Below are 25475 nucleotides of genomic sequence, written 5' to 3'. Positions count from 1 at the left end.
CTTTCAAGAGAGTCCCCCCACCAAGCTTCGATGCTAGCGTTTCAGAGGCTGATGGCATCTTTGCTATGGGGAAATTTGTTCGAACATCTTGGGATCGTTATTTGTAGAGCATTTCCTGTGTGCCGAGCGCTTAGTGCCAAATACTTAGACGGAAGCAAAAGAAATCCAAGGCAGGTCCTTGTCTTTAAGAAACATAGAGGGGCCTGGGTAGCTCAGTCGGTTGGCTGAGTGTCCGACTTCGGCTCAGGTCATGATCTCGCGGTCTGGTCCATGAGTTCGAGCCCCGCGTCAGGCTCTGTGCCGACGGCTCGGAGCCCGGAGCCTGCTTCAGATTCTGTGCCTCCCTCTCTCTCTGCCTCTCCCCCTCTTGCGCTCTGTCTCTCAAAAATAAACATTAAAAAACAAATTTTTTTTTTAAGAAACGTAGAGCTTAGCTGGGAAGAAACCACGTGACTCTGGAGTATTTCAGCCTCGCTCTGTCTCTCTTCTGATGCTATGGCTTAGCGACCACGAACCTGAGTTTCCAACCGGGAGCATTTTGCCTGAGTGCCTGACAGCCGCAGTGCCACCTCCGTCTCTCCATTCAGGATCCTGGGTGCGGATAGCCAGGGTTCCCCCAACTCCCAAAGATCATCCATCCTAGTCTAGGTGATGGAGCAGGGGCCCTAGCACAGCACCTTCTAGAATTACTCAGGAATGAACAGCTCCAGGAAACGAGCCGGGATTCAGGTAGTTAGAAAGTAATTAATGGATTACCACCAGATTCCTCTGCAGGGGGCCTCAGTGTGAGCTTTTAAAGCAGAGGGAGTGTCCTTTCTCATAACAGCCTCGTAACCCCCGAATTCAGCAAAATATAAATTCTATGGCACACAGTGAAACAGGTATGCGTGAGAGAGGTTGGCGCCTCCGCGTTTTGCTTTTGGAAGGGAACGCGTGTCCAGATGCCAAGGGGAGACTAGTCATTTCGGCAGAAAGGACACGGGTTATTTCCCAAGGTCGGTCTAGGCAGTCCTGACTCCGGAGAGCCGGGAAATTTCAAAGATGACTCCGTTATTAAGAAGGAAGGATGGCAAGTAGGATCTCTGGAGATGTTAATACTATAGCAAACATATGGTATCCAAAAAGGAGGCACACCAGCTTCTCCCGAGTAAGCTTGTGGTTTCTATTAACTGTCTTTCCAGAAGAACACAGTAGGTGGTGCTTACCGAGAGGTGCGCTCAGTGTGTGTGAGATTAGCAGCACATTCATTCACTCAGCAGATGTTTATGAAGCGCCTCTTACCTGCCAAATGCTAAGGATCCAGCGTCAAGAAGTTTTCAGAAAGTTTTCTCTGAGGGCAAGGGGGGAAAGACCAGATTCGTTTTGAATTACAGACCGTCAAATCCCTGAAATGTTTTGCAACCTGCTGACACCAAAAATAGGCTCGAGCCATGGCATGTGTCGGTTGAGAGCTTCCGACTTCTTTCAGTAGTAAACACGGGTGCCTTCTGCGGGCAGGGGGCTGTGTTGGGTTTTGGAAGGGGGACAGAGACGAACGAGACATTGCCCCTGTCTGCGATGTGCTAGAAAGAGTGAGAAATGGGTCAAAATCACCGTCACTCCGAATATGGCAAGAGCAGTAGAAGACACGGGAGTTGTGTGGAAATTTGTGGGTCCGAGAAAGAAAGGTCATATCCGGTGGTTGGACCAGGAGAGCCTCAAAGAGGAAGCTCCGTGGGAGTTTAGCCTAGAAGGCTGGGAAGGCATTCTTGAGACAAAGATATGGAAGGAAGCGTACCACACGAAGGAACAGCATGAGGCGGGAGGAAGGTCTGGGAGCGTTGAACACAGGAGTCAGGTAGGACACAAAGGGGGCAAAGTCCAAAACCAGGAGGAGAGGCCATCTTGGAGAATGCAAGAGCAAGGGGTCTGGACTGGATGTCGTGGGCAGCGAGGACCTAGCGGAGGGTGTGTAGGAGGGAGATGCAAACTTGGGAGCTGAGCTCTCCCGTCGGTCTGGCCGTGAGTCAGTCTGCCTGTGGGGGCAGAGGAGGCAGAGGCCGAGGCTGAGTTAGAAGCATCAGGGAAGAGGACATCCCAGGGTCTAGGTGAGAGGCGTGAGGGCAGAGCAGGAAGAGAAGGAAATTCGAGAGGTTGTGGAGGTAAAATTACCGGATTGAGAAATGATTTGCAGGGGAAAGGAGTCGGATGCCTGAGCTTTGCCCCTGGTAACCTCGGGGACGGATAGCTTGCTCCTTGGTTTTGGAGAACAAACAGGGGCCTCAACTCCCCCTGCTGATACCGTGCTGGCTTCTGCACCGGAGTGGCCCGCAGAGAGTATCGTCGTGTGCATACCTGCCCGGCTTGGTGCCACAATTCTTCCAAAGGGGCCAGACCCCAGCGCACAGGGATTGTGTCAGTGTAACAGAGGCACCTAGGCCTTGTTTGGGGGCAGAGGTGGTGAATTCTGTTTTCCCCATTTCCCCCAAACACGGAAATTCAGGCACCAGGGAGGTTTTTCAGGCCTGAAGCCGTGTGGTCAGTGACCGGGAGTCTGGCGAGTTCGCCCAAGCCGCTGAGCACCTTCCGGATCCTTCCTGAACCCTGGGAGGCACAGCTGTCTCCCCGCCTTGCCTGACACACTCCCAGCACCTGGCTAATTAATACCGCACCCCAGCAGCTGTGCCCTCAGGATCCCAGGAGGAACAAGGGAGGTTGGCACCCTCCACGTGCTCTCAGCCAGTCACCTGCCAAGAAGCAAATGGGAATCCAGGCTCCCGTGTAGCCCAGGGTCCCCAGGCCAGACCCGCCCGTGCACTCAAAAGGTGAAAACCAGCTTCTGTCCCTAATGCTTCGGAGCTACCTTAGCTAGTGCTCGGTGTGCCTACCAAGGGACCGCAGAAGAATTCCGAGGTCCCGTGGATGATGCCTGACCTCGAGGATGTGCGAAAGCATTGCACGTGGAGGTGTCTAATGCAACAGATGACCTAGATGTCACTCCCTTGCTCGCGGGACGTTCCAAGGATTTTGCTCTGGCTTGCAAAGCTGGTTGTTTCTCCTTACCCACTGCAATCGTATTTTTGAAAATTTATTCGCCTGATCACCAGTCTTTTTTTTTATGCTTTTTTAATGTTTATTTTTTTTGGGAGGGGGGGTGGGGAGAGAGACAGCGAAAGCAGGGGAGGGGCAGAGAGAGGGAGACAGAGCATCTGAAGGGGGCTCTGCACTAAAAGCAGAGAGCCCGATGAGGGGATCAAACCCACATCTCACGGGGACCGTGAGATCATGACCTGAGCTGAAGTTGGATGCTTAGCAGCCTGAGCCACCCAGGCGCCCCTGACCTCCAGTCTTTGTAAACAGTAAGAATAAGAATAAGAATTAAAAAGAGCAACCATTCTTTGAAGCCTTCTCTGTGGCTGCATATTACTGCAGTTAATTTCTTATGATACAATGAGGTAGGTGTCAGGATCCCCATTTTGCACAATGGGTAAACTGAGGCTCAGAGGGCCTAAATTTATTTTTAAGGCCATGCCCTGTCCTCAGTCTTTCCATTAGCAAATTGGGGAGAAGAACGTGTATCTCCTGTGGGGGTCATGGGCCCAGAGGAGGTACTGTGAGTACAGCAATGGCACCTAGTCCTATCCTCAAGGTCACTCTGCTGGTAGGAGGCAGAACCAGGTCTTTGTGACACAAAACTCTGTGTCCTTTGCTATTATTTCACTCCTGATTAGCTTCCGCTCTGCTGCACTGTGCTTATTAATGTCCCTTCTGTGACACGCTCACCTCATTCCAGCAGGGAGAGAGCTTTGCCTTTGTCGTTATTGTCACCTGAAACAGGCCTCATGTTTTGCTTTTGTGTTTCTTCTTTATTTGCAAGACTCAAGGGCTTTTGAGATGGCCCTTGAAGGAGTTCCATGGGTGAGGGTTTCCGTCACAATGGATCAAAGCCTTGGAAGTCTCTACAGAAGAGATTTAAGGGGCACCCGGGTGGCTCAGTCGGCTAAGCGTCCGACTTCGGCTCAGGTCGTGATCTCACAGTTCGTGAGTTCGAGCCCCACGTCGGGCTCTGTGCTGACATCTCAGAGCCTGGAGCCTGCTTCGGGTTCTGTGTCTCCCTCTCTCTCTGCCCCTCCCCCCACACTCTCTCCCTCTTTCTCTCTCTCTCTCAAAAATAAATAAGACATTAGAACACAACCAACCAACCAAACCAATAATTCTGAGTCTGGAAATGAAGCAAGGATGTTGAGTAATAATGAAGATTATTGAGAAAAGCATCTCTCCTGTTGTCTACGTATAAGATGGGGTTGAGGGAGTGGTTGTGTTTACAGTAAAAACAAAAAAAGTCCCTAATAATTGTGGACATGGGGAATGAATTCCAGAGCCCTGACTGGAACCTGGAGGTTAGATGAGATGGCCGAGCTCCAGCCCTCTGCGGTGTGGGGCCGCATAGCGGGGAGCTGATCCCGTTTGCCAAAACCAGAGCGAGTGCGCAACGCCCCAGGAGGGAGGTGTCGCGAAGGGCAGATGGGGGGACCCCAGCCCAGAGCTGCTAGAGGACGGGACTTGTTCCATTCAGATGCCTGCAAAGTCCAAGCATGGAGGCTGCATCCAGGTATTCAACCAAGACAAGCAGATGTACACACGCGCGCACACACACACACACACACTCACTCACATACACACATATATACACACTCACATATACACACTCACATATACACACTCGCACACACACATATACTCACACTCACATTCACACACATACACACTCATATTCACACACTCACACTCATATACACACTCACATACACACACATTCACATATGAACACACACACACTCATATACACACTCGCACACACATATACTCACATACACTCATATACATACTCACATATGCACACACATATACTGACACTCACATACACATATACACACTCACATACACTCACATATACACACACTCACATATACACACTCGCACACACATATACTCACACTCATATACACACTCATATGCACACACATACTGACATTCACATACACATATACACACTCACATACACTCACATATACACACTCGCACACACATACTCACACTCACATTCACACACTCACATATTCACACACTCACTCACATATACACACATACACACACTCATACACACACATTCACATATGAACACACACACACTCACATACACACTCACATATACACACTCGCACACACATATACTCACATACACTCATATACACACTCACATATGCACACACATATACTGACACATACACATACACACTCACATACACTCACATATGCTCATATACACACACTCATACACACTCACATATGCACACACATATACTGACACATACACATACACACTCACATACACTCACATATACACACACTCACACACACATATACTCACATATGCTCATATACACACACTCATACACACTCACATATGCACACACATATACTGACACATACACATACACACTCACATACACTCACATATACACACACTCACACACACATATACTCACATATGCTCATATACACACACTCATACACACATATGCACACACACATATTCATACTCACGTATTCACACACACTCACATATACACACATATGCACACACACACATACACTCACACTCACATACACACACTGGCATATACACACTCATATTCACACATTCACATACACACACTCACACACACATACCTTTTTTTTTGTCTATTTATTTATTTTGAGAGAAAGAGAGAAACTGAGCAGAGGAGGGGCAGAGAAAGAGGGAGAGAGAGAATCCCAAGCAGGCTCCGCGCTGTCCCACGCAGGGCTCGAACTCACGAACCCTGAGATCACGGCCTGAGCCAAAAACCAAGGGGGGGACACTTAACCGACTAAGCCACCCAGGCGCTATATCTTTTCAAAAACATAATGGGATTTACTCTTGCCATATTGATTGACCTGCTTTTTTTAGAAGACGACTATCCCTTTTTTTCTAAGTGTAACAAACAGGAAAGAACACAAGTAACCCCCCACTTCCCCTCACCCCGCCCCACGCTCACCGCTTTCATGCTTGCCACTGACAACCGTGATCAGAGCGCAGGCTGGCGGTGTGCCTTTTGGGGTTAAAAAAAAGGGGTGCCTGGGTGGCTCAGTCGGTTAAGTGCCAGCTGGGCTCAGGTCACGATCTCGCGGTTCGTGGGTTCGAGCCCCCGCATCGGGCTCCGTGGTGACAGCTCCGAGCCTGGAGCCCGCTTCGGATTCTCTGTCTCCCTCTCTCTGTCTGCCCCTCCCTGGCTCATGATCTCTCTCTCTCAAAAATAAACGGAAGGAAGGAAGGAAGAAAGGAAAAGATATTACCCTTAACAGCCCTAATTTAATCATTCAAAACAAACAAGCAGTAGGAAGGATACCCTTTCTTTCCCGCCCCACCTTCTCCCCAGGCTATGGCACTGGCTCTGGCGAGGGCAGGATGACAAGCCAGAGAGCCAACTGTCCCCACCTAGCAGTAAATGTGGATGCTTTAAAGAGGAATTTGTCCTCGTCCAGAAGTTGCACTCAATTTGCCACATGTGTTTTTCCTTCTCTGGACTCTGCCTCCCCGCCTGCTGCTGCGGCTGGAACGCATCAGTTTGGAGCGCCCCGCCCCCCCCAACCCTGTGCCCGGAGCGCCCCACCCCACGGACCCTGTGCCCAGACCCCTCTCGGCCAGGCTCTTCCTCCTAACTTGCTCTGGGCGCTGCTCCGATTCGGGGTGACTAGCTTAGCTCCGGCCTGTGCAATCTTTCCACCAGACTCCCAAGAGAGGCCAGCAGGCCACTGAGATTGAGCCGCAGAGTCTGGCCTGACTAGTCGCTAAAATAAAAATAAATGTTAATAACGTAAGGAAAAGTTGGCGGGAGGCCTACAGCCCTGGTCAACAATGCGTCCTTTCCCCTGATTGTCATAAATCATAAGACACGGGTCATGTTGAAGAACGATCACAGTGGCTCACATCTCCCCGCACCCCGGGCTGGATGGCTGCCAACGGCTTGCTGTCTCCGGCAAGAGGTCTCAGCCGTCTTTGTCTCTTCTGCTCTTGCAGACCAAAGTCTTAAAATAACAGAGTTCCCTTGCCTTGTCTGCTCTGTGCTCGGACTTCCCCACAGCTACACGGCCGGGGGCACAGGGTGTCTTACAACCACCCTGCGCTGACTCAGGTCACATCTGCATCTGCTTTAATGGCAAAGGGCACTGAACACGGGTGGGGTGCTATTTTGTTATTTTGTTGTTGTTGCTGTTGTCTTTAGTGGGGTGTAATCAACAAGTGGGGTGTAATCGACAAAGCCTATATGTGTGTAAGGTGCAGAGCTTCATATTTCGATACATTGTTAAATAATTCACCACTATGCAGCCAATGAACTTATCCATCACCTTACATAGTTACCTTGTGTGTGTGTGCGCGCGCGCGCGCGCGCACGCGCGTGTGCGTGTGTGCACGCACGTAGCGAGAACACTTAAAGTCGATATTCTTAGCCTATGTCAAGCGTGCACTAGAGTATCCTTAACTGTGGTGACACTGCCGGGTATTAAATCTGCAGAATTTAACGCATCCTGTAACTGAAACTTTGTTGCCTTTGACTAAGCTCTCCCCAGTGCTCCTTCGTCTCAGCCCCTGCAACTACCTTCCCACCCTCTCTGCTGCAGTGAATGAGTTGGACTGTGTTAAATTCCATACATGAGTGAGCTCGCGCAGTGTCTGCCTGCCTGTGTCCGGCTTCTTTCACTTCGCACAGTGTCCTCCGGGCCTCATCCAGAAGTTCGTCCACGGGCAGGATCTTCTTTGTTAAGGCTGAATAATATTCCGTGGTGCAGATATACCACACGCCCTCTACCTAGTTATCCACTGACAGGCATAGAAGTTGCTTCCGTGTCTCTTGCGAATAAAAACCACAGTGAACGCGGGAGCGCAGGCGTCTCTTCAAGTACGGGCTTCGTTCCCTTTTTACATATACCCAGCCTACACAGGATGTTTTAAATTTTTTTGTAATTTTTTTAACTGTTTATTTATCTTGAAGGAGAGAGAGAGAGCATGAGCCGGGGAGGGGCAGAGAGAGAGGGAGACAGAATCTGAAGCAGGCTCCAGGCTCTGAGCTGTCAGCATAGAGCCCGACGAGGGGCTCGAACCCACGAGTGGCGAGATCATGACCTGAGCTGAAGTCGGACGCTCAGCCGACTGAGCCACCCAGGCACCCTGGGGATGTTTTAAATCTTAAGTCAACATGTTTTAAAAAGGAGATTATACATTGTGATCAGAATCTGGATTTTTAGGGGCACTTGGGTGGCTCAATCGGCTGAATGTCTGACTCTTGATTTCCACCTCAGGTCATGATCCCAGAATCATGAGAGGGAGCCCCGCATCAGGCTTGGCACCACAGTGCAGAGCCTGCTTAAGATAGTCTTGGGGCGCCTGGGTGGCTCAGTCGGTTAAGCAACCGACTTAGGCTCAGGTCATGATTTCGCGGTCAGTGAGTTCAAGCCCCACGTCAGGCTCTGTGCTGACAGCTCAGAGCCTGGAGCCTGTTTCGGATTCTGTGTCTCCCTCTCTCTGACCCTCCCCTGTTCATGCTCTGTCTCGCTCTGTCTCAAAAATAAATAAACGTTTAAAAAAAAAAAAAAGATTCTCTCTCTCTCTCTCCCCCACTCGCTTGTGCACACTCTCTCTAAAAAAAAAAAAAAAAGAAAGAAAGAAAAAGAAAAAGAAAAAAATATCTGGATTCTTAGCTTCTCTTGAAAACTCAGAATAAAAGATTTCTCAGGAAAATGTAAGTTTCCTGACAACAAACACTTTGTTTTGTACACAGCCTTAGTTTCAGTATGTAGATCAGTGTCTAGCAGTCAATAAATGTTTGATGAATGAATAAATAAATGAACAATGACAAGACATGACTACTGTTAGCTGAAACTTAATGGCAGCTGTCCCCTTTAGATGGGGAGTGTGCTCTCCCTTGCATGTCGAGTAAGTGTGCCCTACGGATGAGTTAAGGGTGGAGAAATGAAGCTCATACTTTTATGGGCTGAATGCTTGTGAGTCCCCTGCACCCACCCACCCCCACCACCAAATTCATATGTCAAAGCCCTAACTTCCACGGCCACGGTATTTGGAGGTGGGGGTCTTTGGAAAACAATGAGGTTTAGATGAGGTCATGAGGGTAGAGGCCCACGACGGGATTAGTATCCTTACAAGAAGAGAACGAGAGGTTCCCCTCTCTCGACGTGAAGACACAGCGAGAGGGTGGCCATCTGCAAGTCAAGAAGTAAAAACCCTCATCCAGGGCTCAATCTGGGGGCGCCTGGGTGGCTCGGTCAGTTAAGTGGCTGACTCTTGATTTCCGCTCAGGTCACAACCTCAAGGTTCATGAGTTCGAGCCCCACGATGGGCTCTGCCCTGACAGTGTGGAACCTGCTTGGGATTCCCTGTCTTCCTCTCTCTCTCTGCCCCTCCCCTGCTCCTACATGTTCTCTCTCTCTCTCTCTCTCAAAATAAATAAATAAATAAATATTTTCTTAAAAAAAGAACTGAATCTGCCCACACCTTAATCTTGGACTTGCCAGCCTGTAGAACTGCAAGAAACCGACGTCCGTTGGCTAAGCCACCTGGTCTGCAGAATTTTGTTACGGTGGCCAGAGGGGGCCAATATACACACATTGCCGCCAGGTACTTATCTTAGCCCCCCCCCGGAGAGGCTGATAAAGGAGAAAATGGAAACGCATAGCTCTGCCTGACGGATGTGAGCCTAATTGAATTCTGTAGATGGGTAGAAACGTGTCCAGAAAGGAAGTTCCATCCATGTAGAGTTACCTCGCCGTCCGCACCCCTTCTCTCTCCTGACCTCCTGGCTGGGGTTGAGGAAAGCCTTCTGGAATGGACCTTCCTGGCGACTGGCCGCAAACATTGTAAATGGGCAAGTACCGTGGACCGATTTGTGTCCCCCCCCCCCCCAAGATTCCTACATAGAGCGGGCCCTAATTCAATAGGGCTGGTGTCCTTATGAGAGCAGGAGACGCGAGGGATGCTCGCACACAGAGAGAAGACAACGTGAGGAAGAAAGAAGGAGGCCGTCCGCGAGGCCGAGAGAAAGCGAGAGGGGGCGCAGGCGAAATCAAAACGTGGCCACATTTTGATCTTGGACTTCGGCCTCCAGAAGCGTGCGAAAATAAATGCCTGCTGTTGACTCTCCTGGTCAGTGGTATTTTATTTGGGCATCTGAGCTAAGACAGTGGGTCAGGGTTCATTAGCAATGTGGACACAGTACCTAAAATACACAAAAGCTTTTCAAACGCGGCAGGACCTGAACAAAGAAAATGTGTTGGCTCGAAAAGGAGAACTCCGAAATCAAAATGAATTCATATGTAATTAAATGTTTTTACAAAACAGTGAGTCAGTGTTGACTCGGCTACATTACCGGATGCTTTATTCTTAACAGAATTCGCAACGACAGAATTCAGAAATCAAAAATCATAGCAACAAAAATGTTTTAAAAACCCACACCAACCCATCACAGACCTCAGAGGTGTGGTATCAGCTTGAGAAATATGCACATAGAGGAGCACCATTTCCCTGCCCCCAAAAATCCCACGTTCCCCTGCAGTCAGCGTCTCCTCGCCAGGTGAGATCATGCTAATTTGCTCTGCCTTCCAAATGGAAGCCTCCACCTTTTTATTCAACCATCTGTCGAAATAATGCCTCCCTCTCTAATCCTTACATACACCTGTCGCCCGCCGGCCTCTCCTCGCGCACCCCTGTAATACCCCATTCAATCCAAACGCCCCCCATTCGTTACGATTCAGCTGAAGTCCACCTTCCTCCCCGATTGTCTTCCTCTGACCAGTCTTTCCCTTCTCCAAAATATTGGGAGCGAGGGGGTAGTCTGAACCACATATCTAGCAGTCAACTTATAACTGCCTTCTTTTTGGCTCCGATGATTTCACAGACCTACAACTTGTCTCCCAAACTAGACTCTTGGCCTCCGTAGGGCACTGGCTTTGGTTTTTATTTGTACCCTGGTAGAAAAGGCTCTTGAGTGGGCCAACAGTAAATGGCTAATTAATTCTTCTTTTCCTATATGACTCATCGTTTAATCTATTGTCTAATCTATCTCTACTTAAGGGATCCTTGCCCTCCATTCACTTCCTTCTCTCCAAAGGTCAGAAAATAGTGGGGAAATATAACATACAGACTCTTCCATGGAAAAGTGCACAGGAGAGGCCCAGAACACCTCCCCGAGATCCCCAGTTATAGGAAGTCCCCAATTTTACTCGTCATCATCTACTCTTTTCCTCTGCCGTGGTTGTCATGGTTTATAGTTAGGTATTTGTGTGTTTGTGTATGACACTGTGTAACCATGCACCTGTTGCACTCGCTAGATGGTAAGCCCTCAGAGGGCAAGGAAGGCGTGTGCCCGTTTTGCTCCCCCCCACCCCCCGCCATGGTATCCTAAGCACAGCAAAAGGCCGGGTACACAGTGGGCACTTAATACTGCTGCTGAATGAATGAAAGAATGAATAGAGAGCCCAGACACGGTGCTTTCGCAAGTCTCTGCGTTCTCGTAGCCCAACCGAAACAGAACAAAACTCTCTCTGCTCTTTCAGGCGGCACAAGATGTACCAAGAACAGCTCAACCTTACCTCCCTGGACTCGCCACTACAGCTCCAACTTGACGCCAGCTGGATCCAGTTCCACCTGGGGATCAGCCGCCACGGGCTGTACCCCCGGTCCAGCCCTGTCGTCCGCCAACTTCTCCAGGACATGAGGCGCTCTCCCACCATCAGCGCTGGTGAGACTCACAGGGTCGCCTTGTGGGACGCCTTGACTTTCTCCCAGAGAAGCTGCGTAAACCATGTCAGGCTGGGCTCTAGCATGAAATCTTAAAGGGTTGACTCTGACACCTGATAGGTAAGAAGAAGAAAAGGCTAGCCATTGATCCTTTCCCCCTTTGAAAGACCTCTTTTCATTCTAATCTCCTCACCACCCCATCAGAGAGCCCTAAGAGTTTCCACACACTTAAAGGATGGTGGTTTTGCTATCATTTATTGCATGCTCCTTTGGAACCTGTCAACGATCTTTCATACAGTGACTACGTGACGTAGACCTTATCATGGCCATTTTACAGGCGGGGAAACTGAGACTCAGAGAGGTTAATCAGCTCAGCCAAAGACCCCGTGGTGGCGCTGGGATTCAAACACAGACCTGCTGTGTCCCAGGTCTGGGCTCTCAAGCACTCCAACAGTCCAGTTTCTAGAAGACCAAACTAGCGTCCTTCACTTACCCAGGCGCTGCTCGAGTACCCGCTGAAGGGCTAGAGGGCACGGGCCCTGGCATGGAGCAGGGTGGAGGCTGCAGCCAGCTGGGGCCACGGGACGTGCCCTGCTGAGTGGGCAAGGGCCCCCTGGGCCGCCTCACCGTCTCCCCCACTGCGGTCTAAACCAGAGTCGAGGCCCCTGTGTGGTGGGCTCTTCCAGGAACAAGCCTGGATGTTCTCACTGCCCTTTTCCTTCTTTGCAGATTACAGTCAGGACGAGAAAGCCCTGCTTGGGGCTTGTGACTGCACCCAGAGTAAGTGGCCCGGCCCCGCCTCTGTCCAGCCCCCTCCCCTCCACAGCCCTGTGAACCCCAAGATTTGGCAACAACAGGGGGGGCCCATCGTCCACTCCGTGGTCCACTTCTGGTCGGAAGTTGGAGCATGACTCTCTCTGCCTAATCTCTGAGAACGCAACATTTTTCCCCACCCACCCACACAAAAGAAAAGAAAAGAAGAGGGACAGTTACCAGGCCCCGCTGGTGAGCCTGGGGTCCCTGCATCATCAAGGAGCTTGCTAGGAATGCAAAATGTCGGGGTGCCTGGGTGGCTCAGTCAGTTAAGCATCCAACCATTGATCTCAGCTCAGGCCTCGATCTCAGGGTTGTGAGTTCAAGCCCCAGCTGGGCTCTGCGCTGGGCCCGAAGCCTGCTTAAAAAAAATAAAAATAGAAAAGGGATGCAAAATTTCCGTCCCCACTCTGCTTTTGTGAATCGGAATCTGGAAATTAACATCGTCGGTTCTCAAGCTGGCCCCGTACTAGAGTTGCCCGGAGAGTTTTAAAAGGTACCGTGTACTGGCCTCCCCCCCACAGGAGATTTTAATTCAGTTGTATGGGGTGATCCCCAGGCAGCAGAATTTTGAAGCCCTCCGGGTGCTTCTAATGTACCCAAAGTTGAGACCCACTGGGGTAAATGATGAAAAGAATCAAAAAGATAAATGTGAGCTATAGCCCCTCCCAGGGTGCTATGAATTGGGTACAGTCGTGCCTGGACACTGGAATCCCCAGCCCTCAGCGTGGGCAGGTCTGGGCCGGACACTGAGGCCCACAGGCCGGTCACCGCCAGCGATGAGTAACCTCCTGCGTTGACGGCAATACTTCCCCAACAGGGAAATTCCCGTGTAAGTCATGATGTGACAAAGGTTTGGAAGAAAGTTTGTAGGGCCCGGGGCTCCCCTTTCCTTTAGTTTAGCACCTGCCCTTTGCCATTTGATAGAAGACAAAGGTTGAGCAAGTCGTTGTCCCAACCGTCACGGGGCTTATAGCAAGGCCAGGATGGGGCAAAGCGTGTGAAGGGCTCCATGACATCCCTGGAGGCAGCACCCAGCTCAGGGTGACGGAGGTGCCCCCGCAGGTGTCTTACTCACCAGACCCTGTCTCACCCAGGTATGCAGTGTCGAACGGAAGGAGATGTAGATAAACTCGCCCAGTGCAATGTAACAGGTGACACAACCAGAATCCATTGGGACGGAGGTACAAAGAGGAAGACAGTGGTTCTTCTTAGGAAAACGTTTTCTGGGGTTTGCAGTGAGTGTCTGTCCGGGGAATCCCGCATTGTCTGCCCTGTCCCCACAACAGCAGAAAAAGTAATGCCTTGAGCCCCTGGATCCACTCTCCGTGGCCTGACATGCTAGGCCTTACCCTGCAAGGTTTTGAAAGCAAACGCTAGGCTTCGGGGTCTTATTAAGAGCCAAGGGAAGAAATCAGCTGGGTTTATTGAGTGAACAAAGGCTCACAGCCCCGAGGTTAGGCCCAGAAGGATTGCTAACTCCCCGCTTCTCCCCCTTACAGTTGTGAAACCCAGTGGGGTCCACCTCAAGCTGGTTCTGAGGTTCTCAGACTTCGGGAAGGCCATGTTCAAACCCATGAGGTAAGTGACTGCCTTCCTCACCTCCACGTCCAGCTGTGGCAGCCATAAGGGAGTTTTGACCAAAAGTTAATAAATGTGGGCTAAAATCTTCAAGCTAGTCCTTTATGGGCTCTCTTGGGGGCAGTCTGCCCAAGCGTATAACTGATTTTAGTGATCATGAAAAACAGTAAAAGGCAGTCTTGATCAGGTCGTTGCTCGTATCCAGGCCACATGCTTTCCCTGATTGGCTCTTGGGTCATCAATAGGCTTATGGGCCAGGGACTGTCACAGAGGGGCCACCTTGCCCCAACCTCCCTGCTGCAAGCAGCGGAACTGGGATTCAAACCCAGACGGCTGGCTTGCAGAATTCCCACTGCACCTCTATACTTGATCCCCACTTTTGTTTCCAGGCCCAGGACCCTCACAAAGTCTACTTTATAGATGACTGAAAAACTAGACAATGAAGAAAGGGTACTATGGAGGCAATTCACCTTTACATTAATTTCTGTTTTATTCCTAACAACAGCAAATACATGTCTTTAAAATACTGTGGCACAGATGTGTGGGCGAAATACTATGCAGTCAGTCTACAGGCAGAGTTTGGTGTGCATATGGATTCCTCGCCCCAAAGGGTCTATAGCTCAAAGACTGGGGACTTTTGAGGTGACACTGTCCCTCCTGCAGATGACACGCACAAGGGAAAATGGCCCAAGACGGGTTCCCGTTACCCAGGTCACGCTTTCTGCCAGAAGGCACTGTCTTCCGGGGGATCCAATTAGACTGACTTAGAGTCCAGACCTTCTGGCAACGGACAGGCCTTAGTACCTGCATTGCTTTGGCAAAACACCCCTTTAAAGAGAGCTTCTGTGTACACTGGGATCACTTGGGGACCCTTAAACATCCTGATGCCTGGGGCGCCTGGGTGGCTCAGTCGGTTCAGCGTCTCACTTCAGCTCAGATCACAGTCTCACGGTTCCTGACTTTGAGCCCCGCGTCGGGCTCTGTGCTGACCGCTCAGAGCCTGGAGCCTGTTTCAGATTCTGTGTCTCCCTCTCTCTCTGATCCTCCCCCGTTCATGCTGTGTCTCTCTCTGTCTCAAAAATAAATAAATAAATAAATAGCCTGATGCCTGAGTCCCACCCTCCGGGAGTCCACTAGGACTGGTCTGGGAGCTCCCCCTGTGATCCCAAGGCCAGACGACCTTGGGAACCGCTGCTACATAAGGGGATCCTCCATTGCTCCCGTGTGAGAACCCAAACACCTAGTTATTTGGTCAATTTCAACCTGTAACTTATCAGAGAGGCACATGAAACAAGTGAATGTCTGCCTATGTTTAATTTATTGATGAAAAAGACCCCATCCTATAAAACGATACGTAGATTCATAGAAATCTTGCCTGTTCCTTCCAGACTCTTTCCTCGCTCATCCAAAAAAATTTTATTTATTCATTTTGAGAGAGAGAGACAGAGAGTGCGAGCAAGGGACGGGCAGAGAGAGAGGGAGAGAGAATCCGAAGCAGGCTCCACGCTGTCAGCACAGAGCCCAACATGGGGCTCGATCCCACGAACTGTGAGATCATGACCTGAGCCGAAATCAAGAGTCAGACGCTTAACCAACTGAGCCTCCCAGCGAACCATCACTCATCCAAAATGCTTAATGTCAATCATCATCGTCACCAGGGTCAAGTTGGGGGCCAATGTTGAAAGAATGTTAAGTTCTACACCCATCACTGCCACCAGTCTGTTTTAACCAGTTCTGTCAGTAATAAAACCCAACGCAGAATGGACGTGTCTCTGCTGAAGGAGCCTATCCCTGACAAAATAAGTTAAGAGGAGGCTGTGTCATTTGAGAACAGGCAAGGAATCAAGTATAGAGAAGTTCATTTTTCTGAGGGACTGTTTTTGGAGGGGATCTCATCTTGTATTCAGGCATATAAATACTGGGGGAAAATTGTATTCCTTTTTTTTTTTTAACGTTTATTTATTTTTGAGACAGAGAGAGACAGAGCATGAACGGGGGAGGGGCAGAGACAGAGAGAGGGAGACACAGAATCGGAAGCAGGCTCCAGGCTCTGAGCCATCAGCCTAGAGCCTGACGCGGGGCTCGAACTCACAGACCGCGAGATCGTGACCTGAGCTGAAGTCGGACGCTTAACCGACTGAGCCACCCAGGCGCCCTGTGTGTTCCTTTTTAAAGGGAGCGATCCCAGCGAGCACACCTGGCTGGTTTAGCCAAGGCTCCAGGAGAAGGCAGGTGATTCTTTGTTGCACCACTCGGCTGAACACAGAGCCACCAAGTTTGGGGAATTACAGGGCTTTAAACGATTGTTATGGTTAGTCATGCGGGGTGAGCGCAGGCTCAGAGGTGAGCACTGGTTACAGAGAGGAGGCAGAAGGAATGCGGATGTAGACACACGAGGCATTAAAGAGAAGCATAAAGACAGTGATAAACTGGGGCCTCTGGGTGGCTCAGTTGGTTAAGCGTCCAACCCTTGATTTTGGCTCAGGTCACGATCATGCGGTTCGTGAGATCAAACCCTGAGTCGGGCTCTGTGCTGACGGCACAGGGTCTGCTTGGGATTCTCTCTCTCCCTTTCTCTCTGTCTCTGCCCCTCCCCCCACTCAGGCTCTCTCTTTCTCTAAATAAACTAAAAAAACGATGAGAAATCTGCAAATTCACCTCACCTCATCGGCTCCACGAGTTGCATCCTCAGAGCAGAATTCTTATCCGGCACATGAGCATGGCTGTGAGCTTTTAAAATGAAAGCTAATATAGAGCGGATGAGGTTCACTGTGACTTTTTATACGTGGGGACGAAAACCACTCACACGGGCCACGTTTTCCTGCAGGAAAGAACAGGAAGTACTTGTCTGCCCCGTCACTTAACAAACAAAATACAAAGACTGTTCAAACGAACAGGGTTATCTCTCTGAGCGTAACGCAAACGTTTCCAACATTGTGTCTATTCTTACACCGTAACACAAAGTGCAAATGTGCATCTGTACGCAATTTAGTCCAAACCCAAACAGCATCGTTTAAAAATGTTTTCCTTGGAAAAGCATGCGTTTATTTCTACATGTAACTTACAGTAAAAAAAAAAAAAAATTTGTCCCTTCTTAAAAACGTCTTCAGATGATTTCAATTCTGACCATAATTCAAGATTATATTTTTCATGTGATATATGCAATATATATACTGAGAAATACGTCAGCGCTTGCCGAAGCCTGAGAAGCACCCAGGTACAAATGATTTTCAAGTTTAAAATCACATCTAGATATGCCTTACAAAAACAGGGAAAAGATGCTTTAGAAAATTCTAGAAAGGGCCGGAAGATTGTGTAATCTTAGGGATGGATGCCTGGATGTATTCTTCTGGATATTCTTCAGGAATTAAAATTTGGAGACTGGGACACACGGACGGTCCTTGCTGCCCAGACATCCAGAGGCGACGCTGGTGAGGAGATGCAGGGCTGGGCACCGAGGCCGGTCCACGAAATGTGGCTGCGCCCTTTTTAAATAGAATCCCTGCTTCTGGGCAGCCTCTCGCTGTGGTTTCTAGGACTTGTGTTTCTTGGCAAAGCACACGTCACTATTTCAATTGCTGGGGCTGTGTGTTTACAGCTTTCTGTAACACTGTGCTTATTTACCTGTGGATGGCTTCTGCAGCTCTCTCGCGGTCCCACACGATGGATGATACGATTGCTCAAAGGTCTTCGTCCTTCTGTATCTTAGCGTCGAGGCAGGTCACCCAGGCTGCCCGTGATGACCGCGAGGCACCTTCCTGAACACACATGCCAGCCGGCCCGTCACACCCGGGCAGGCTGTCGCTTTTCAGGAATCTGTTAGAAATTTTTAAATGTACATAAATCAATTTCCTCTGCACCAGCCTCCCTCGAGCCTCTGGCTGGGCTCACTCTCAGGACCCAGCTGAGGTTTCTCTGAGGGGACAGGCTCGATTACTCACCCCTGTCACCCTAAGACCTGGACCCTCTCTGTTCTTCAATATCAGTTGTACTAAACTATAATATAATAACCCGGGGCGCCTGGGTGGCTCAGTCGGTTGAGCAGCCGACTTCAGCTCAGGTCATGATCTCGCGGTCCGTGAGTTCGAGCCCCACGCCGGGCTCTGTGCTGACGGCTCAGAGCCTGGAGCCTGTTTCGGATTCTGTGTCTCCTTCTCTCTCTGACCCTCCCCCATTCATGCTCTGTCTCTCTCTGTCTCAAAAATAAATAAACGTTAAAAAAAAATTAAAAAAAAAACTATAATAACCCTAGGGCACTGTTCCTGTTATACCGCCCCGCCTGCTCGTCTACCCCTAACCCTTGACCCCTGGGTCTGTGCCAGCCGCTCGTTCTCTTCTGTTTACACCTGCTGAAGGATGTCTGTCTTTCTTCCGGACTCAACTACTTTTTAAAAAATTTTTTTTTAATTTATTTATTTTTGAGAGAGAGAGAGTGCACAGGCGCAAGTTGGGGAGGGGCAGAGAGAGAGGGAGACACAGAACCTGAAGCAGGCTGCAGGCTCCGAGCCATCAGCACAGAGCCCGATGCGGGGCTCGAACTCACAAACCGGGAGATCATGACCTGAGCCGAAGTCGGACGCTTAACCGACTAGGCCACCCAGGCACCCCTGGACTCAACTACTTTTTAAAAGAATCAGCCGCTGTCTCCAAAGTTGCTCAAACAGGAGACCTGGTAGGGGGAGTGCCTGCCGGACAAGTTCCGGGGAGAATACTGCAGGTCTGCCCCCGGCCCAGGGAGCCGCAGGCCGACCGTGGTGCCCCACTCCGTCATGCACACGGACCTTAAAAGCATGAAAGCATGTTTCCCCTTCCCTGCGATCACGCTTCTCAGCTCTCTTCTCAGGCTCCCGCTGAAGTCTGAGTCCAGGGCGTGACTCCTCCCTTCCTTCCAGACAGCAGCGACATGAAGAGACACCCGCCGACTTCTTCTATTTCATCGACTTCCAGAGACACAACGCTGAGATTGCAGCTTTCCACCTGGACAGGTAGGGCCGGGCCCCGGGGACGTGGCGTGGACTTGGAGGGCTGACCGCCAGAGAGGGGCGCTGGGCAGACCCCCAGGTGGGAAGCCCCTGGCATTTCTTCCTTCTGGAACCCGGTCATTCGTGAACCTCAGTGTTGCCCTTGAACCCAACGCGATTCCTCACTCAGCCCCACCACTGAAAAACACAATGACCTAGAGAGAAAACTAACCCTGCCAGGAGGCTCAGGCTGCCACCTTGGAGCTGACCTTGCCCTTTGCTCTAGTTTCCTGCTCTGGAGACGGGGAAAAGGCATTCACCCCCATGTACCCCAGGAGTCTTAAATGATGTTAAAAGGTGAAAGCGCGGTCCTAAACTTCCTCCCCTCCTATTTGCCCGGCATTGCTACTCAAGGTGTGTTCTATGGACTGGCCGCCAGGGGGCACCACCCAGGAGCTTTTCACAAATGCCGAATCTCGGGCTCCCCCCTGGACCCACTGAATCAGAGCCTGCAAGTGAGCGAGATGCCAGGTGACTCGTTACGTACGTGGAATTACGAGAAGCTCTGACCTAGGACGCGGCCTGCGTTGTGCGAAGGCTTGCCCAGGAGGCCTGCCGGCATCGGGATTCCTTTTCCACCCCTTCCGATACGGGTTTGCCCTGGGCACGGTCAGCTCAGTAGCGCAGAGCGCCCTCGGCTGGCCGTGGTCGGGAATGGCAGTCGACGTCCAACGGGCCACCACCGCCCTCGCTGAGCAAGGCTTTGTCTCTTTCAGGATTCTGGACTTCCGACGAGTGCCACCCACAGTGGGGAGGCTAGTCAATGTCACCAAGGAAATCCTAGAGGTCACCAAGAATGAAATCCTGCAGAGTGTTTTCTTCGTCTCTCCAGGTGGAGTACTGGCCGGAGCAGGGTTTGCCACCGGGATGGGTTTATGCTGCCCCCGGACGCTCCCCCCCTGGTGCCCCCGAGCATCACGCCCGTGAGATGCCAAGCAGGCTGTGTGGGCATGAGCTACAGCGCCAGCCTCCCCGGCATCAGATGTTACCCATGCAAACAAAGAGCATTCTAATCACACGGATGGGATGCCGGGAGGCGGGGTCCCACGCTTCCTCTGTCCTGAGACATTTGAAAATTGGTACCCAGCATCCCCAGTCTAAAAGCATTCACGGGGCGCCTGGGAGGCTCAGTCGGTTAAGCCTCCGACTGTTGGGTTTCAGCTCAGCTCACCGTCTCATGCTTTGTGGGTTCGGGCCCTGCCTCAGGCTCTGAGCTGACAGCATGGAGTCTGCTTGGGATTCTCTCTCTCTCCCCGTCTTTCTTTCTCTCTCTCTCTGCCCCTCCCCTGCTGGCTCTGTCTCTCTCTCAAAATAAATAAATTGAAAAAAAAAAAAAAAAAAAAGCATTCACAAGCCCTGACATCTGGAAATGCAATATTTTCTTCTTCTTCTGCCTCTTCCCAAGCTGTGGGTTCAGGGTTTCCCTTCCCTCCTAGAGGATTGGGGGGGCGGGGGGGGGGGGGGGGCGCTGGAAAATGGCCTTGCCCCCTTCTCTTAGTCCTCCCTCTCCTCCGCACCCTCCAGCCAGCAACGTGTGCTTCTTTGCCAAGTGCCCATACATGTGCAAGACTGAATACGCCGTCTGCGGTAACCCGCACCTGCTGGAGGGCTCCCTCTCCGCCTTCCTGCCGTCCCTCAACCTGGCCCCCAGGCTGTCTGTGCCCAACCCCTGGATCCGCTCCTACTCGCTGGCAGGAAAAGAGGAGTGAGTTGGCCCCCTGGCCACAGTGCCCTGCCCCCGGCCCTCCAGGCTTGTCCCTGACAGTGGCTACAGTCCCTGTCCCAAGGCCTGGCGGCTAGCCTGGCTTTTGGACCCCAGAAGCTGTCCCCATTTGCCTTACATGGATTCTGGAACCAGCTGTGCCTCGTCTCCCCCTTTCGCTCATGGATTCAGTTACAAAGAGCCTACTGTGTACCCAGTACTGGGTGCCAGGGGGTACGGAAACCAAAGACCCAGGCTCTCCCCTCGGGAGGCTCCCAGCCTAGTGGGGTGGTCAGACAAGAAGCCTTGAGTATGAAAACACGGTGCTACACCTGCTTGTCATACACACGAGCCCATGAGGAGCCCATGGGAGAGACGCCTGCTTCCCTATGGCTGTGGGCTGAGCGCCCACAGCAGGCGCTCAGTTTCTAGCAGGTGATGGAATGCATAGGTTCATCCGTCCAGACACTGCTGAGGAGAAGTGAGTGGAGAAGGGTTTCTGGAGGACAGGACAGATCCTCGGGGACTCGTGAAGGCAGGGTCAGAGCCCAGCAGATGGACAGGGACAAGGGGGCATTCTAGCAGAGGAGCATAGGAAAGGGAGAGGTGACAGAGAATTGGGGGCCTGGCAGGGGGGCTCCGAATGGTTCAGGGCCAGGGTCCAGGAGGCTCGGTGACAGGAGCTGCAGGCTCTGGCACGCGGTATCCCAGCCAGGAGTATAGCGCCCAGCAGAATGGATGCTCAGGACCCAGAACCTTCTTCGCCCCACGTGGGGTCTGCAGCCCCCCACCACGTCTTTGCCCGGGGGCCTCCTGTGTCCCCAGCTACAACCCGCATGCCCAGGACCTGCCGGCAGCCCAGGGTGGGATCGGGGAGGCAGGGATCGGAGGGGGCGAGGGGAGGTGTGAGAAGGACCCCCAACACCTTGCCATCTTGGCTCTTCCAGCCCCAGGACTTCTTCTCCCCCTCAGGTGGGAGGTCAATCCGTTGTACTGCGACACGGTGAAACAGATCTACCCGTACAACAGCAGCCACCGTCTCCTCAACATCATCGACATGGCCATCTTCGATTTCTTGATAGGTAGGTCCCCGGGCTCGGGCCCTGGGCCGCAGTGGCCCCCCCCACCCCCGCTCTTGGGCTGGGATTCGCCATGACCTTGGGCGGAAGACTTGCAGCCTGGAGCGCGAGGACTGAGTGAGCTGGGGAGCGGCCCAGGTCCCAGACGACAGAAGTTCCCACGCTCCCCTCTTCAGAGAGGACGTCACTCAGGAGGCGGGCACGCGGTGTGAAAACGGCCCACCGGAGGGCTTGCTTGCCTGGGTTGGCTCCCTTCTCCCTCTGCGGCTCCACTCAGGACCCCCGGAAACAGCCTGTGGCCCTGGGTTCGGAGTCCGGCCTCAGCCGGTGACAGGCCTCCGTGCCCGGGAGAGCTCAGAGGTCCGCAGCGTCTGCCCTCCTTCACAGGGAACATGGACCGTCACCATTACGAGATGTTCACCAAATTTGGGGATGACGGGTTCCTTATTCACCTTGACAACGCCAGAGGGTAAGTGGGCCAACGCCCCTGTCCCGGCCATGGCCCTGGTGCGGCTGCCCGGGGCAAACGGGAGGCCCTTCCCCGTCCCGTTCCCGGCCGCCTTGCCCCACTCCTTCCACTTCGCTAAGTGACGCTAGAGTCCCCTCCTACCTGAGAGCGTTACTGAAACAGACTCGCGTTTTCCGTATTTTTTTTCACCGTGTGGTTCAGTCTTGGAGGCGGAACACACGGTTCATCCTCAGTGCCGGGTCCCCTGTAGTTAGGGAATGAATGAATGAACGAACGAACGAACGAATGAATGCACATCTTTGGACAGAGGCTTCTGTGAGCTGATTGAGGAGGGGGCTGGAGAGGAAGCCACCACGATCCCCGGCGTTTTACCCCAGGGCTGTGAGTCAAAACAAGGCTGAGGTAGAGGAGAGAGGCAATCATTAAGGAGGGGCTGTGGGCCACCCTGAAAGCCCGTGTCCCCTTCCAGGTTTGGACGACACTCCCAGGACGAACTCTCCATCCTGTCACCACTGTCCCAGTGTTGCAGGTAAGCTTTCAGCTCCGGGGCAGGTCACGATCGCGACCCTTCACGCTCTGAAGGTCTCAAGTGTGCGCTAGGACGCCAGTGGGAAGGATGAAGGGAATGACCTCCTTTCTGGTACGGCCACAGAACCGTCCCCAGCAACAGCCTCTTTCACCTTTCAGCATAGGATGACTGAGGACCTCAAGGCTTGCAAACCCTCCGGTTGCCGAGTTGAATCCTTAACCCACTCAGAGATCTCACTCTTGCAAAGCCTGGGTCTTCAACGGGACTAATCACATCTCTGCTTCGCTCGGCACTCACAGAAGCTCAGATTACTACCTGCTCACAGGTCTAAGATCCTGATGGAAATCCCATAAACTTGGGGCGCCCGGCTGGCTCAGTTGGTAGAACACACGACTCTTGATCTCAGATCAGGTTGGGGGTTCGAGCCCCACATTGGGTGTAGAGAGTACTTAAAAATAAAATCTTAAAAAAAAAAAAAAAGTCCCATAAACTCACGTCAGGTTGAAAGGAGGTAGTTAGACTTGGTGCGGCCGCCATTCTCTAGAGAATGTCTAATCCACCTCCACACCTCTCCGGGGCTCAAGTCAGGCTCGTGAAATGGCCCACCTGCTCAGGTGCGGTATCTAGATCTAACTAGAAATCCCGGGATGCGCGCCTAGCAAAACCACCTTTCATTTCCAGCTGGAAAACTCAGAGCGAAGCATGTTCTTTATCTGCTTCCTAGCTTCATTTAAGCGTGCCTCCCTCCATCCCTCCCTGTCCTCCTCAGGCGAGGCAGTGGCTGTTGAGAAAGCCAGTCGGACAATTAAGCTGCTTACACATCCGAGTGCAAGTCGGATCCCCCCACATACGAAGAAATCAAATTCCTAAAGCCCGGATTGGTTCCACCCCATTGCCATCCCTCCAAGAACCTGACACAGAGAAATCGTATAAAGTTGGCAAGGAACAACCGGGAGGCTGGCTTTTGAGATGGCAAACGTCCTCATCATGTCACCTGCCAGAAGCTTCTCTCGTTGGCTTTAAATCTCCTTGAGATGCCATTAAATGTGGCTTATTTCCTTTTCCCTGGTTTTCGTTAAAATGGGCTCGAAAAGACCCCGGGGAAGGCGGCTCCCGGGACATCAGCTACAACAGCTGCTTGCGGGGAACCGAGCTCAGGCAGGCTTTTCCCTTTGCATTTACTTAACTTGCCTCCTCTGACTTTGTCCTTCCAGGATAAAAAAGAAAACGCTTTCGCACCTGCAGCTGCTGGCCCAAGGCGACTACAGACTCAGTGACGTGATGCGGGAGTCTTTGCTAGAAGACGAGCTCAGCCCCGTCCTCACGGAGCCCCACCTGCTGGCCCTGGACCGGAGACTCCAAATCATCCTACAGACAGTGAAGGGGTGTGTGGAGGCCCACGGAGAGCAGAGCGTCATAGCCAGTGACCCCGCAGGAGAGTCGGCCCCGGACTCTGGCCGGGCTAACCCGACAAGCTAGGGGCCGGGTGAAGCCGCATGTCAGGGACGACGCCTGCAGCCGGCGGTGGACTCGGGTGCGGACCCCGGCTTCCTCGCACCCCCGTCGAGCGGGGAGGCGCTGGGTCAGGAAGTCCTGGGGCACCAGGATGATTCTACAGGAGCAAGACCCAAAGGAGAGGGATCCGCCGAACTTCCTCGGTGCGCTGCTTCTCTAGGGCACCTCCTTGGCTCCCTCTTTCCCAGCAGGCACTGCTTCATCAAGGCCACAGACCAGCTCCTGAACCCACCAGGGAAATCTGGGCAGGAGTCGGGCTTGGAAGGCCGGGAAGCCTTGTCCCCGGGAAAAGGGTAGAACAAATAAAATAAAAGGACACCGGTGGCACCTAGCTGACCTCCAGATCCTTAGAATATCTACGAGGATAATTTCTGATCCAGATAAAATACCTGGCATCTCACAAGCAGACAAAAAAAAAAAAAATCTAAAAACGGTAGCTCTCCAACCGGTTCAAAGTAGACCCAACCCTTTCTATTTATGTCCCAGTCACTGTGGCCCCAGTGAATAGAATAATCCCTCGCTGACTGGTCTGGTCCAAAAGTAGCTCCTCCAACGTTATTACGAGAGGTAGAAAGAACATAGGAATTTGCTCAGAATATCTGAAAGGGGATGTGTTCCATCTGAAGAGTATTTAAATATCAAGTGAAAGGACGTCAAGTATGTCAAAATTAGCGTCCGGCAACAATAGAAGGAACTTTAGTGAAGGGAAAAGCACGGCCGTCCCAAAGGGGGAACGGCACCGGAAAGGGCCCGGCACGTGCGTGAGCCTGTACTCCGGCAGGAGAAAAGCCAGGGCCCACCCCTCCCCCACAATCCTCTTTTCCAGAAGATCCCAGAACCTGTCACCCTCCTGGTCCCCGAGAGGCAGGGGGCTCTCTGGACAGGTCTGACACTCTGGACGCCCCTCCCCAGCTGCTTTATCCAAAAAGGACTAAATTGAGTTGACTTTCGAAG

General features: G+C 51.8%; 1 protein-coding gene across 1 annotated transcript in view; it reads left to right on the top strand.

The window, feature by feature from the left end:
* Positions 1-24886, top strand: part of FAM20A (FAM20A golgi associated secretory pathway pseudokinase) — a 49496-nt gene extending 24610 nt beyond the window's left edge. Inside the window, exons 2-11 of the mRNA XM_042916498.1 lie at positions 11629-11813; positions 12542-12592; positions 14128-14206; positions 19099-19191; positions 19944-20059; positions 20752-20932; positions 21902-22011; positions 22396-22477; positions 22947-23006; positions 24221-24886. Coding sequence (XP_042772432.1) covers positions 11629-11813; positions 12542-12592; positions 14128-14206; positions 19099-19191; positions 19944-20059; positions 20752-20932; positions 21902-22011; positions 22396-22477; positions 22947-23006; positions 24221-24485 — 1222 coding nt within the window. The 3' untranslated portion in view covers positions 24486-24886. The remainder of the gene's footprint in view (positions 1-11628; positions 11814-12541; positions 12593-14127; positions 14207-19098; positions 19192-19943; positions 20060-20751; positions 20933-21901; positions 22012-22395; positions 22478-22946; positions 23007-24220) is intronic.
* Positions 24887-25475: the final 589 nt, after the last annotated feature.

The sequence above is a fragment of the Panthera leo genome, chromosome E1, assembly GCF_018350215.1.
Source record: "Panthera leo isolate Ple1 chromosome E1, P.leo_Ple1_pat1.1, whole genome shotgun sequence".
In the NCBI taxonomy this organism is placed as follows: Eukaryota; Metazoa; Chordata; class Mammalia; order Carnivora; family Felidae; genus Panthera; species Panthera leo.
The sequence above is the reverse complement of the archived record's forward strand: the minus strand, read 5'-3'. Positions and strand labels throughout refer to the sequence as shown.